General features: G+C 44.0%; 1 protein-coding gene across 1 annotated transcript in view; it reads left to right on the top strand.

Moving 5' to 3' along the window:
* LOC139238019 (venom factor-like) overlaps positions 1 to 15569 on the top strand; it is a 220191-nt gene that overhangs the window by 178852 nt on the left and 25770 nt on the right. Inside the window, exons 34-37 of the mRNA XM_070867416.1 lie at positions 705 to 792; positions 12914 to 13003; positions 13596 to 13701; positions 14214 to 14303. Coding sequence (XP_070723517.1) covers positions 705 to 792; positions 12914 to 13003; positions 13596 to 13701; positions 14214 to 14303 — 374 coding nt within the window. The remainder of the gene's footprint in view (positions 1 to 704; positions 793 to 12913; positions 13004 to 13595; positions 13702 to 14213; positions 14304 to 15569) is intronic.

Below are 15569 nucleotides of genomic sequence, written 5' to 3'. Positions count from 1 at the left end.
TTCTTCCATAGCACTGAAACGCATCTAAACAAAGTCACGAATGATATCCTCAGTGACTGTAACTATTGTTCATTTTCCTCCTTGACCTCGTTGCAGTTGTTGACGCGATGGACCACGGCAGCCTCCTCCAATGCCTCTTTTCCATTGTCCAGTCCACTGGGAATGTCCTAATTTGGTCCCGCTCTTACATATCCAGTTGTAATCAGAGCATCTCCAGAAATGGCTTCTTATGTCCGCACGGAAATGTAACTGGTTTCCTGTTTAAAATTCCTCTATGGAGTTAGCTTCCACATGTTCGCTGATGACACTCGTCGCTACCTCATCACCACCTCTCTTGACTCCTCCACTACCTCTGGCTGCTTGTTTGACATCCATGGGGTGATGCTGCTTGTTTTTGTGCTCCTGCCCAAGACACATTTTTACCCTTTAGTCTTTTTATCTCCAAATGGAAGTTACTTTTCCCAGCAGTTTATTTTAATGGGAATGCAAAAAATAAGATCATGGCATTCTGCAGCTTTAAAGAATTAACATTAAGGAAATACTGTTGCCAAAAGGAATGTTTTTAAGGGGTCAGAGTGAATAATTAGCTGAACAAGTGAATAAAGGTTTGTTTCACAATCTGCATATTTCTCTTGATGAAGATCTGATGGTTGTAGTTTTCTTGCTACTTTTGTGAGTAAATTCTAATAACTTGCTGTTTACAGATATCTTGACCGAACTCCTTCCTCAATGGTCATTGCAGATATTTCTATGCTGACAGGATTTTTTCCAAATGTAGAAGATCTTAATTTGGTAAGACATCTTTATTATTTAATATGAAAAGCTTGCATTTACATAGCAATTTGCATTTAATTAACAACAGTAATAGGGCATTAGCAAACAAGGCCACATCAGGGAAAATTAGTAAAAAGTTAAATTTAAAGATAGTATATATGAATGCACAAAGCATTCGTAACAAGATAGATGAAATAATAGCACAAATAAAGATAAACAGGTTTAATCGCGTAGCTATTACTGCGATGTGGTTACAGGGTGACTAAGGTTGGGAAGTAAATATTCCAGGATGCTTGACTTTTGGAAAAGATAGGCAAAATGGAAAAGGAGGTGGGGTAGCCCTGGTAATACAGGATATGATGAAGACAGTAGTGTGAAAGGATCTTAGCTCATAAAATCAGGATGTGGAAGCATTATGGGTGGAGCTAAGAAATAACTACGGATTAAAAACACTGGTGGGAGTAGTTTTATGGGGCTAGAACCTCCAATTTTTTTGCATGCTTAATGTCCACTTAACGGCCATTTTGCCGCTGAAATTACGTATAACGCCCAGATGTCGCCCATTTAGCCACAAAATGGAAACTGACAGGCATTTTTCCAAAACTTATCACTGAGCGTTACTTTCCCCATGTGCTTAACGCCGGGGAAAAAAATACCACCCGCCCACTTTTTTTGGGCAGAACCATCAGAATGGGTGAACTCAACGCCCATAATATCGGCCAGCATTAATTTCCGCTCTGATTTAACGCCGAGATTCAATAATACCGCCCGCCCATTTTTTTTTGTCGTAAGAGGATTTTTACCGAAACTAGTGGCCATGAGATCGCCCAGAGTCACTTTCACCACATATCTCCCACAATATCGCTCGCCCAGAAAAAGTGGAACTAACCGGAACTAATCACAGCGTTATGAACGTCATGTTCTACATCACATGTCATCTCCTTTAAAAGGTGGCTGTGCATCAAACTCGGGGGAGTTCGGATGTACTCTGGAGGTTCTTGAAGTTGATGTGAACATCTGTACAAACATCTTGACCATACTGTGACCGAATGGAATTGAATAGGTGTCTTCATCGGGACATTCGTTGTTTGTGACCAATCGGTGGAAAACAGAGAGCTACTGCAATGGGGCCTGACCTCTCTCACCCTCTCTTGATGACCAATTACATGCAGCAGACTCGAGATCACCGAAGGTACGCTCTAGAGCATTATGTGCCAATGTAAGACATGCCAGACTGATGAGGAGGACCAGACGTTACATCCCCGGCAAGTACAGGGAGAAGCAATCTTGCCTCGACTTGCCCGACACCACCTGCCTTCAGCGCTTCCACAAAGAGGTTATTACTGAGGTATGCGAGCTGATAAGGGGAGATCTGCACCCTGGCAGCACCATCAGTACTGCACTGTCTGTCAAGGTCCAAATCACTGTCTTTCTACGTTTCAGGTTCTTTTCAGGCTACAGCTGGCGATATTTGCGGACTTTCTCAGCATGCCACACATTGCTGCATTAGACAGGTCACTGAAACCCCGTATGCATGCAGGAGGGACTTGATCAGCTTCCCTATGACCAGGGAGGCACAGACTGAGAGGGCTCTAGGATTCTTCAGAATTACAAACTTCCCCAAGGTGAAGAGAGCAATAGACTGTACGCACATCGCGATGCGGGCATCTTTTCAGGATGCAGAGGTTTTCAGGAACCGCAAGGGATTCCACTCCCTGAATGTCCAACTCGGTGTTGACCACCAGCAAATTATACTGGCAGTGAACGCTCAATTTCCGGACAGCATCCGTGATGCTCACATCCTGCGTGAGAGTACTGTATCTGACTTATTTAACAACAGCCACAAGGTCAATTCTGGATGTTTGGTGACAAAGGATATGGCCTCACCACCTGGCTGATGACCCCCTTGCGTGACACCTGCACCGAAGCTGAACGGCGACACAACGAGAGCCACAGAGCCACTCGCAACATTGTGGAGAAAACCATTACCGTGCTTAAGCAACGCTTTAGATGCCTGGACCACTCTGGAGGCGACCTCCTGAGCAGCTAGCTGAATTCGTGGTGGTGTACTCCATGCTGCACAACTTGGCTATCAGGAGGGGATACGAATTGCCTGATAAGTCTGACAGTTCACCTCACCAGAGAGAGGAAGAGGAGGACGAGGAGGTGGACGCTGACATCGGCCCAGACAATCAGGCTGATGCTGAAGCCATGCCCCCACCTTCCTGTAGACCGCATGAAAGGGCCCGTGGTGGCATGATAGCTGCAAGAGCCTTACGTCAGGAACTCATCAATGATTGTTTTGCCTGAAAGAACGTTGGTGTTATTTACAAGGCTGACACACTGCTGGGTGTGCAGGTGATACATCAATGGTGGGCATCACCTTGGTGACAGTTAAAGTTTAAGTTGATTGAAGTTAAGTGTCATTATATCCTTTGATGTTAAGGAATCACCAGCGTGTAACCGAGCAGCTATCTGAGCCAATGCGCAACAAGGTTTTGTTAAATAAAAAACATTTAAACCGAACATTTGTCTGAAATCATCAGTATTTCTGTAAAAAAACAACCCTTCCCCTGCCCCTGCCCCTCCCCCCACCCCCACTTCTCCTCTCCACCTCCACCCCTTCCCCTTCCCCTCCTGACTCCAAGCCGCCTGGCCGAGGAGTTGCTCAGGTGATGCTTCATTGGGTGGGTGGGGGATGGGGGGCGCGGTGGGGGATTAGGCCAAAACGCTGCTTGGACGGATACGAGAGAGGTGGGAACGTGCTCCAAGCCAGAAGCAAGATGTTGCTGCTGGCTCTCGTGTGGTTGGCAATGGGGGTGCGGCACCTTGGGGTGCAGTGCCGTGCTCTGGGACCACTGGGAGCCCTCTGCCACCAGTGTTCCTGGCTACCAGCTCCAGGGCCTCCATCATCCCTTCCATGTTATATATCATTTGTTGGACAAAAACTCGGTGCCAACTATGTTCTTGGTGCTTAGTAGACTTTTTGCTGCTGGTGAATCTCCCTCGTGCCTCCCACAATAGTCAAACAAGCACACACCACAGCCACACATGCCTTCAGTCCTTCTCAGCTCCCTCTCTCTCTATCTCCTCTTCTGTGCATGTCATGATGACCCTTGACCTCCTGAATCGCAGGAATCGACGTTGCCATGCCTTTGCTAAGGGCTGCGACACTTTACGGCAGAAGGTCAGTGAGGTTTAACGCTACCGCCCATTTCATATCGCTGGCGGTAACACCCATTTTAAAAAATGGAGACTAGGTGCTTTGAGAATGGGCTAACTCTGAAAACCCTTTTTTTACCACCCACGCCGGAAATAACGCCCATTTTTGGGCGATAAGCACAAAAGTGGAAAATCTAGCCCATAGGCCCCATAACAGTAATCATAGAATTGGCAGAGTATAAATCTGGAATTTAAAGGAGCATGTAACAAGGGTAATGCAATAATCATGCCGGGCTTTAATCTTAATACAGATGGGAAAACCAAATTGGCAAAAGTAGCTTGGAGGATGAGTTCAGGGATTGCATTTGAGACAGTTTTCTAGAACAATATGTCGAGAAACCAACAAGGAAATAGGATATTTTAGATATAATGAGACAGGGATAATTAGTAATTTTATAGTAAAAGCTCTTAGTAGGGTCTTAAATTTAAACAAAGCCAGTTATGGAGGTATGAAGAACAAGTTAGCAAAGGTAGATTGGGAAATTAGATTAAAAGATATGACGGTAGATAAACAATGGCAGACATTTATATAAATGTATAACTCTGAATGAATATACATTCCATTGAGAAATTAAAAGTGGAAAAGTGGTACAACCATGGCTAACTGGAGAAGTTAAGATTAGATTAAGAGGCTTACAATGTTGCCAGAAAAAGTAGTCAGCCTGAGAATTGGGAGGCTTTTAAATATCACCAAAGGATGACCAAGAAATTGATAGAGGGAGAAACTAGAATACGAGAGTAAACTAGCAAGAAATATAAAAACAGATTGTAAGAGCTTTTACAACTATGTAAAAAGGAAGAGATTAGTGAAAGTAAACGGGGGCCCTTAGAGGCAGAGACAGGAGAAATTCTAATGGAGAATAAAGAAATGGCACAGAATTTAATATTTTGTAGAAGACACAAAGAACATACTGGAAATTGTGGAGAATAAAGGGTCTTATGAGAATGAAGAAAAATATTGGAGAAATTAATTGGATTAAAAGCCGACAAATCCCCTGGACCTCATGGCATATATCTCAGGTGGCTGCAGAGATAGTGGAGTTTTTGGTTTTGAGCTTCCAAAATTCCCTAGATTCCAGAACAGTCCCAGTTGATTAGAAGGTAGCAAAAGTAATCCCACTGTTCAAGAAAGAAGGGAGAGAGAAAACAGGGAACTATAAGACAATTAGCCTGACTTCAGTAGGAAAAATGCTAGGATCTATTATTAAGGACTTGGTAACAGGGCACTTGGAAAATCACAATATTGTTAGGCAGAGTCAACAGGTTTTATAGAATCATAGAAATTTATGGCACAGAAGGAGGCTTTTTGGCCTATCTGTCTGTGACAGCCAAAAAAGAGTTATCCAGCCTAATCTCACTCATGAAAGAGAAATAGTGCTTGAGTTTTTTGAGATTATAACGAACAGGGTAGATAAAGGGGAACCAGTGGATGTAGTATATTTGGATTTTCAGAAGGCATTCGATAAGGTGTTGCATAAGATTAGAGTTCACAGGATTGGGAGTAATATATTAGCATGGATTGAGGATTGGTTAATGGACAGAAAACAGAGTAGGAATAAACAGATCATTTTTGGGATAGCTAGTGTAACTAGTGGAATGCCGCAAGGATCAGTGCTTGGGCCTCAGCTATTTACAATCTTTCTCAATGACATAGATGAGGGGATCAAGTATCCATGTTCGCTGATGATACAAGCTAGATGGGAAAGTAAGCTGTGAAGAAGATGCAAAAAGACAGCAAAGGGATATAGACCGACTAAGTGATTGGGAAAGAAGGTAATAGATGGAGTATAATGTGGGAAGTGTGAAATAATCCAGTTTGGTGGGAAGAAAGAAACAGCTGACTTTTTTTTTTAAAGTGAGAGACTAGTAAATGTTGGTATTCAGAGCAGTTTAGGTGCCCTTGTACATGAATCACAGAGTTAGCATGGAGGTACAGCAAGCAATTAGGAAGGTAAATGGTTTGTGAGTCTTTATTGCAAGGAGGTTGGAGTATAAGAGAAAAGAAGTCTTGGTGCAATTATATAGGGCCTGGAGTAGGGTGTACAGTTTTAGGGGCAGAAATTGAGCGCACCTACTGGGTTTGAAAGTATTTCTCTGCCCCAGACCATGCGACTTCCCTTTAAGGGCGGCCAGGTCGCCATGTTACAGCAAAAGCTGCCAGGGGCACCGACCTGTGGCGGGGCCGTTCCCACAGGGTAATTTCGGAAAGGGACAATTTCCTGAGGGGCAATTTTGCGAGTGGGTCCCCGGCAGTCGGAAAGGTGTCGGCGCGTGTACGCTGTGGCGGGAAAACGGGCGGAGCGGTCCCGGATGCCACTCCAAACCTGAGGTGGGGCAATTTACAAAATGGGAGCTCCTCCGCGAAGAGTCGGCGACCATTCTGCACTGCCCCGTGGCCGCCGCTTTCATGCGGCCCATGGCCTTATCGGGGTGGGGGTGGGGGGCGGGATGGGTGTCAATTTCGGCCTTTTAGTCTCCTTACCTAATGAAGGATATACTTGCCTTAGAGGGGGTGCAATGAAGGTTCACTAGGTTGATTCCTGGGTCAAGAAGGCTGTCTTATTAGAAGAGATTAGGTAGAATGTGTTATGTATGTAAAACTAATTACCATGTCTAACCATCAGAGGGCTTATCCCCTGGAGTCCCAAGGGATCCCACAATCCTTTGGGAGCACCTGTATATAAGGAGGCCTTACAGGCTGGAGAGGAACTCTGAGATCTGTAATAAAAGACTACGGTCACACTTACTTTGAGCTTGCAGTATCTAGTCTGACTCCTTATCCAAGACTTAACAACTGGCGATGACATACAGATGGCGAACCCCCAACGCAACAATGCAGAGAACTTTGGGCATCCAAGAGAAATTTTCAGAGGGAGGTGATTGGGAAACCTTCGTGGAGCGACTTGACCAATACTTTGTGGCCACCATGCTGGAAGGAGAAGGGAACACTGCCAAACGAAGGGTGATCCTCCTCACCGTTTGCGGGGCACCAACGTTTGGCCTCATGAAAAACCTGCTTGCTCCAGCAAAATGCACAGACAAGTCGTACGATGAGTTGTGCACACTGGTCCTGGAGCATCTAAATCTGAAGGAAAGCGTTCTGATGGCGAGGTATCGGTTCTACATGTACAAGAGGTCTGAAGGCCATGAAGTGGCGAGCTACGTCGCCGAGCTAAGGTGCCTTGCAGGACATTGCGAATTTGAAGGACACTTGGAGCATATGCTCAGGGACTTCTTTGTACTTGGCATTGGCCATGAAATAATACTTCGCAAACTTTTGACTGTAGAGACCCCAACCTTGAGTAAAGCCATAGCGATAGCCCAGGCGTTTATCACCACCAGTGACAATACCAAACAAATTTCTCAGCACATGAGTGCTGCTGCAAGTACTGTGAACAAAGTGATATTGTTTTCAAATCGAAATGTACATGGCAGGACTTACACGCCAGTAGTTGCATGTCCGCAGATAACTCGGAGTCTGCCATCAAGGTTGGTGAATACAAGACAATTAACACCTTGTTGGCTCTGCGGGGGTGATCATCGATTCCATTCATGCCGCTTCAAAGGATACGTTTGCAAGAGGGCTGTGGAACAGTGGGATACCTCCAACGCATGTGCAGGTGAGCTGCTAATCCTGCAAACCATCGTGTTGCAGAGGAGGACAGATCCACAGTGGATCATGACGAACCAGAGCCTCAGACCGAGGAGGCAGAGGTATATGGTGTGCACACATTTACCACAAAGTGTTCCCCGATAATGCTGAAGGTTGAATTAAATGGCCTCCCGGTGTCCATGGAGCTGGACATGGGCGCAAGCCAGTCCATAATGAGTAAAACGACTTACGATAAGTTGTGGTGCAACAAGGCTTCAAGGCCAGTCCTGCCTCCCATTCGTACCAAACTTAGAATGTACACAAAGGAACTGATTCCCGTAACTGGCAGTGCTACCGTAAATGTCTCCTGCGATGGAGCGGTGTATGATTTATCACTCTGGGTGATACCGGGCGATGGCCCCACGCTGCTCGGCAGGAGCTGGCTGGGAAAGATATGCTGGAACTGGGACAACGTCCGAGCGCTTTCGTCTGTCAACGACACTTCATGTGCCCAGGTCCGAAGCAAGTTCCCCTCGCTGTTCGAACCAGGCATCGGGAAGTTCCAAGGAGCAAAAGTGCAGATCCATTTGATTCCGGGAGCGCGACCCATCCATCACAAGGCGAGAGCAGTAACTGATATGATAGAGAGGGTGGAGATCGAGCTGGACCGGCTGCAACGAGAGGGCATCATTTTGCCGATCGAATTCAGTGAGTGGGCCAGTCCGATTGTTCCACTCCTCAAGAGAGACGGCACCGTCAGAATTGGTGGTGATTACAAAGTAACTATCAATCATTTCTCACTGCTGGATCAATACCCACTACCAAAGGCAGACGACATATTTACGATGCTGGCGGGAGGGAAAACGTTCACGAAGCTGGACTTGACCTCGGCCTACATGGCGCCGCACATGGAGGAATCTTCGAAAGGCCTCACCTGCATCAACACGCACAAAGGTTTTTTCGTTTACAACAGATGCCCATTTGAGATTCGATCGGCTGCGGCGATATTCCAGAGGAACATGGAAAGCTTGCTGAAGTCGGTCCCACGCACCGTGGTCTTCCAGGAAGACATCTTGGTTACAGGTCGGGACACTGTCGAGCACCTGCAGAACCTGGAGGAGGTTCTTAGTCATGTGGGGCTCAGGCTAAAACGCTCGAAGTGCATTTTCCTGAGGAGAAGAATCGCGGTGGACAGCATCAGGCTCACCAATTCGAAGACGTAGGCAATCAAAAACGCACCAAGACCACAGAACGTGACGGAGCTGCGGTTGTTTCTAGGATTCCTGAACTATTTTGGTAACTTCTTACCGGGTCTTAGCACATTGTTAGAACCCCTGCACTCTTTACTGCGTAAAGGAGCCAAGAAAATGCCTTTGAGAAAGCTAGGAAGCTGTTATGTTCAAACAAATTGCTTGTGTTGTACGATCCATGTAAACGTTTAGTACTAGCATGTGATGCGTCGTCGTACGGGGTCGGATGTGTATTGCAACAAGCTAATGAATTTGGTAAATTGTAACCGTTTGCTTATGCATCCAGAAGTCTGTCTAATGCCGAGAGGGCCTACAGTATGATTGAAAAAGAAGTGTTAGCATGTGTTTACGAGGTAAAGAAAATGCATCAATATCTGTTCGGGCTCAAATTGAATTGGAAACTAACCATAAGCCGCTTATATCCCTCTTTTCTGAAAATAAGGGGATAAATGCATCGGCCCTCATCCAGAGATGGGTGCTCACTTTGTCCGCATACAACTACGCCATCCGCCACAGGCCAGGCACAGAAAACTGTGCCGATGCTCTCAGTAGGCTGCCATTGCCCACCACAGGGGTGGAGATGGCACAGCCTGCAGATTTACTTATGGTAATGGAAGCATTTGAGAGTGAGCAATCACCTGTTACCGCCCGACAGATTCGAACCTGGATGAGCCAGGACCCCTTATTGTCCTTAGTAAAAAAAACTGTGTGCTCCACGGGAATTGGTCTAGTGTCCATTAGAGATGCAGGAAGAAATAAAGCCGTACCAGTGGTGCAAAGATGAAATGTCTATACAGGCAGCCTGCCTCCAAGGGGTAATTGGGTAGTTGTGCCAAAAAAGGGCAGGGACACTTTCATTAGTGATCTCCATAGTACCCACCCAGGCATTGTAATGATGAAAGTGATAGCCAGATCCCATGTGTGGTGGCCTGGTATCGATGCAGACCTAGAGTACTGTGTCCACAAATGTAATACATGTTCCCAGTTAAGCACTGCACCCAGGGAGGCGCCACTAAGTTTATGGTCTTGGACCTCCAAACCGTGGTCTAGCGTTCATGTCGACTGTGCATTCTTGGGAAAAATGTTTCTCCTGCTTGTCGATGCGTACTCCAAGTGGATTGAATGTATGATAATGTCAGCAAGCATGTCCGCTGCCAGCATTGAAAGCCTACGGGCCATGTTTGCCACGCACGGCCTGCCTTATGTCCTTGTAAGTGACAATGGGCCGTGCTTTACCAGTGCCGAATTCAAGGAATTCATGACCTGCAATGGGGTCAAACATGTCACATCTGCCCCGTTTAAGCTAGCGTCCAACGGTCAGGCAGAACGAGCAGTTCAAACAATCAAGCAGAGCTTGAAAAGGGTAACTGAAGGCTCACTGCAGACTTGCTTATCCCGAGTCCTGCTTAGTTACCGCACAAGACCTCACTCGCTCACCGGGGTCCCTCCTGCTGAACTGCTCAGGAAAAGGGCACTTAATCCTGATCTACAAGAACAGGTAGAGAGCAGGCGACTTCAACAGAATACCTATCATGATGGCGCAAATTTGTCACGCAAAATTGAAGTAAATGATCCTGTATTTGTGTTGAACTATGGACGAGATCCCAAGTGGATTGCTGGCACTGTTTTGGCCAAAGAGGGGAGTAGGGTGTTTGTGGTCAAACTTGCAAATGGACTCACCTGCAGAAAACACTTGGACCAAACCAAACTCAGATTTACGGACTATCCAGAACAACCCACAATAGATTCTACTTTTTTCGACCCTCCAACACACACACCGCGCAGCGGTTGACCACGAAGCAGAACCCATCACCCGCAGCAGCCCAGCAAGGCTCACCACACCCAGCAGTCCAGCAAGGCCAGCCAGCGAAGGCCCAACAAACAACTCACCAACACCAGAATTTGCACCGAGACGATCAACCAGGGAAAGGAAGGCCCTAGATCGACTCACATTGTAAATAGTTTCACTATTGACTTTTGGGGGGAGTGTTGTTATGTATGTAATCCTGTAATTACCATGTCTAACCACCAGAGGGTTTATCCCCTGGAGTCCCAAGGGATCCCACAATCCCTTGGGAGCACCTGTATGTAAAGAGGCCTCACAGACTGGAGATGTACTCAGATCTATAATAAAGGACTACGGTCACACTTCCTTTGAGCTTGCAGTATCTAGTCTGACTCCTTATCCAAGACTTAACAGAATGGGCCTATATGCTCTGGAGTTTAGATGAATGAGAGGTGATCTCATTGAACCGTATACCTGTATAATTCTTAGAGGGCTTGACAGGGTAGATGCTGAGAGGCTGTATTCCCTGGCTGCGGAATCTAGAACTAGGGGTTACAGTCTCAGGATAAGTGGTCGGCCATTTAGGACTGATTGAGGAGAAATTTCTTCACTCAGAGGGTTGTGAATCTTTGGTATTCTATACTACAGAGAGCTGAGGATGCTCAATCTGGTGTATATTCAAGAGTGAGATCTAAGTGGCACTAAGAGAATCAAGGGATATGGGGATCGGGCAGGAAAGTGGAGTTGAGGTAGAAGGTCAACCATGATCTCATTGAATGGTGGAGCTGGCTCGAGGGGCTGTAAGGCCCACTCCTGCTCCTGTTTCTTATGTTCTTAACCTTATCATGTCCGAGAAATGTCTCAAAATGCTTCACTTACCTTGAAGTAACATAGAGCTGTTACATAACCAGCCATGTGTACACAGCAGGAGATCTCACAACCAACAAGATAAATGAGCAATTGTCTGTTTTTGGTGGTGCGTGTTGAGGGAGGAATGTTCTTATCATCATGGTTGCAAATGCAAGGCTGAGATAATATTTTCAATTAGGATTTAACCCAGTTTGGCTATCCTGTTGGAGAACACTGATCTTAAAAATCTCCGTGCCCTCTCTTGTAGCAGAAGCACTCTACGTCATCAGATGTTAAAATAGAACAGTGATTATGCAAACAACTGTATCTCTTGAAAGCTCAATTATACAGGTACAACGTCTGAAATCCGGAATCTTCAGGACTGAATCCATGCCGGATTTTGGGTTTTGCCGGATTTCGGACCTCACCGCGGACCGAGTCCGTGCCGGATTTCGGGTTTTGCCGGATTTTGAACGTTGCCGCTCCTCACCGCTTGTCAAAATGTCTGGTTTTCGGACAATTCTGGTCTTCGGAAGTCCGGATTCGGGCCGTTGGACCTGTAGTTCTATATTCTTCAAGTGATCACAGTATTACTTTTCTATCTAGCACTAAAATCTGAGAAGAAACTTTCCTTGCACTGGTAAATGTTAAAAATGCAACAGGCAATTTTCTGTCAACAGATTTAATAGTTCCTGGCCTCAAACTCCTTGGGTGCTTGAGTCATTGGCAGCTATTTGACTGCATTCAGTTGTTTTACAATATCGCAAAGATTTTGGGACATTCTACATGTGCAACAGCCATAAGAGAAGCAAGGCTGCATAATAAACTGGGAATAGCCCACACATGTTGAATCAACCATTATCAATTTGATCTAAATTGAAAGATATGCAATTTGAAGATTGGTGTTTGCCCTTCCACATAGACATATCCTTTCTTCTTCCAATGAAGGACTAATTTGGAAGAAGTATACAAGCTATGTGGAACATAAACAAATGCAAAATATTTAGTAAATATAAATGTTGTAGTCCTTATTCTCTCACCTGCCCCATAGGCATGCGAGAACTCTTCTCCCTCACTTTCACTTCACACAAGTGTTCCCTCCGCACCGCCACCCATCCCCCCGCCCCCCTCTCCCCCACGGCCCAAAGAAAAATTCAAGTTGCCCTCCAACCCGAGTTCATGCTGCTACACTCTTACTTCCTCTAGTCCAGACTGGCATTCCTCGCACTTGCCCTTTCAGCAGTATTCATAAGTAATACTATGCAATCAGAACTGTACTTGTGTCGATGCATCAGCAATTGTTTTTGAGATTTTTAAGCAAATGATGGATTTCTGCAGATGCCAAACAGCTGCCTGACCAAATTATTGTAAAATTATTATTTCCCCTTGCTGTATATATTAGCAAACCATAACGTAACAATTAACATGCTTTAATGACAGCTTAAAGATGGAGTGGATGTGTACATATCAAGCTATGAACAAGACAAGAAATTATCAATCAGAGGATCTCTGATCATTTATTTGGATTCGGTAAGAAGCTACCTATATTTTTGGCAATTAAGAGATAAAGAAAAAATACTCAGGACGTCCCAAAGTGCTTTACAGCCAATTAAATACTTTTGAAGTGTAGTAAACTGCTGTACTGTAGGAAACGCAGCAACCAATCTGCACGCAGCAAGATCCCACAAACAATATCATGATAATGGGCTGGATTTTCACGGGGAAGACGGCTTGGGGACGTGTGGGCAGGAAACCTGGGAGAGCCGGGGGGTGGAAAGATCAGACCATGGCTGGCCACCAGAGAGGATCATGGCCTGTCATCATCGGGGTACGGAGGCTAAGGTGAGGACAACATTGGCCCCGGTGTTAGGATGATCATGGGGGCAGTTCGGGAAGGTGATCGGAATCTTCATAACTGGATTTCTGTTCATGGGGACTGAGCTAGGCAGGAACCCTGGATCCAGGAGGTAAGTGTCGAGGAACATCAGCCCAGTGATAGTCCCAATATTGCTGTACCAATTTCTTTGTTTCACTTCTGCAAATTAATCCTTTCAGCTAATCTGTAACTCATCAATTGTGTTCGGATACATATGCTTTGATTGTTTTTTCAAATTCCAAACAGGTTTCAAATGTAGAGGACACTTGTTTTGGATTTCACGTATATCAGTACTTCAAAGTTGGACTTATCCAACCAGCTTCTGTCAAGATTTATGAATATTACAATACAGGTGAGTACTTATAACTGCTTTGCTGATTTAGTTCAATTCTCTTGGAAGGAGTATAAAATGAGACGATATATGTGTGAAGTTGCTTGAAGAATAGCACAATGAGCACATGATAGTCCTGAGAAAGATATGAATTAAAGATTTTTAAAATAATAAAATGTAAGTGTAAAGCTTAAAATATTTCTTGATTTGTCAACATAAAACATTAGTAAATACTCAAAAAGAATAGTTGCCATGGTCAAGAATCTCAATGTATTCATTGCCATGATTAGTTTATTTTTATTTGGTATATTTTCTGTTTGTGGACAGAGAACAGTTATACAGTTAACATAGCAAACGGTAATTTCTGGGCTAATATTATAAAATGCCCCATTCTCTGTCAAACTCGATTGTTCTGAATTGAAAACTGAAGACATTTTTTTGCAAGTCATGTTTCAGTGTTTTAATAAATCATGTTTAAATAGGTTATATAGCTTGTCTTACTACATTTGATCATTTTTGTTTTTTGCATACAGAAAACAGTTGCACTAAATTCTATCATGTCAATGAAAGCAGTGCTATGCTTGGCAAAATCTGTCAAGGTGATGAATGCAGATGTGCAGAAGGTAAAATTCAGTTAAAAGTTTTATATGGATATATTTTTCATTTAATGCACTGTGCTATTCTTTTATTCATTATGTTTGGGAAAAAAATCAAAGTTACATTATCTAGGAGTACTGTGAATTCCAATGTAGCAATCATCATGGGACGAAGTTCCATTGAATGCTAGCATCAACTGACATACATGTACCAATCTCCATGACTTAGTTAGCAGCACAAACTTGAGCTAACCCAGTTTTGATAGCACAGAAAATGCATACCATTTTAAATAATTTTGTACAAGTATGAATTTAACAGCCAATCTATATAGCTGATTCTACAATCCTGCTCTATTGGTGAGTTCCACTTGCATGAGATGGAGATATAGCTACAAGTTGTAGTTAGATTCTTTGACCCACACTCCCTGTGAGTGGGCTTCCTGCTTGGAGCATAGTCCCCGCATAATATAAAACCATTGTGCCTATCCTACATTTTATCCATCACCTAACACTTCCTATGTTAGACTTTGCTGCCATACATGTATATATGCTTAAATTTCATATTCATAAAAGAACATCAAGGCCATAGTAGAGGATGCAGGGACTGTAGGAACACGAGTACAATGTTTGGATAAACTTTCACTGAAGTTTGTGACAACAATAAAACAACCATTAGCAGGCATTAAAATCTAGCACTAAAGGAAAGGGCATTTGCAAGAAATCAAATGGTTGTAAGTATTTCAGCCATCATCTTTCTCCAATAAGCGTAGTACTTGTTACTGGAAAAACAATTTGTAACATAATAAAGGCATAAAAAATTGCACAAGAAAATGAAGAAATCAAGCCGTCCAAAAGCATTTTTGCATCCTGTGTCTACTTGAAAAATTTACGCCCTTTGCAGATGGAGCTTCCCTGACCTATACATGTTAGCTGATTGACTCATTAGCATCTGTGCATACAACTTCAGGAATTTTTAAAGTACTGATATCAAAACTGACCATTTGTATAATTTGTAAGCCCTACTCTCTCCTCAACTCTTCTGTCTCATTGGAAAGTTACTAAGAACGAAACCTCCCATGAAACTATTTTTAAAACAATAAAGGTAACCAGAATTTTTGTTTGTTTGTATAAAACATCATGAGTAAAGCATAAACGTTTTAACTTTTTCTGATGTAGTTTTCCTGAAAAAAATGTAGCTTACCCAACTTGAAGTCAAAATTTCAAAATAGAATCTTTCGATCTTGTAATAATATATTCTAAATGCTTTCCTTTTATTTATGTTTAGACTGTGAA

Source organism: Pristiophorus japonicus, chromosome 24 (assembly GCF_044704955.1).
Source record: "Pristiophorus japonicus isolate sPriJap1 chromosome 24, sPriJap1.hap1, whole genome shotgun sequence".
Lineage (NCBI taxonomy): Eukaryota > Metazoa > Chordata > Chondrichthyes > Pristiophoridae > Pristiophorus > Pristiophorus japonicus.
The sequence above is the reverse complement of the archived record's forward strand: the minus strand, read 5'-3'. Positions and strand labels throughout refer to the sequence as shown.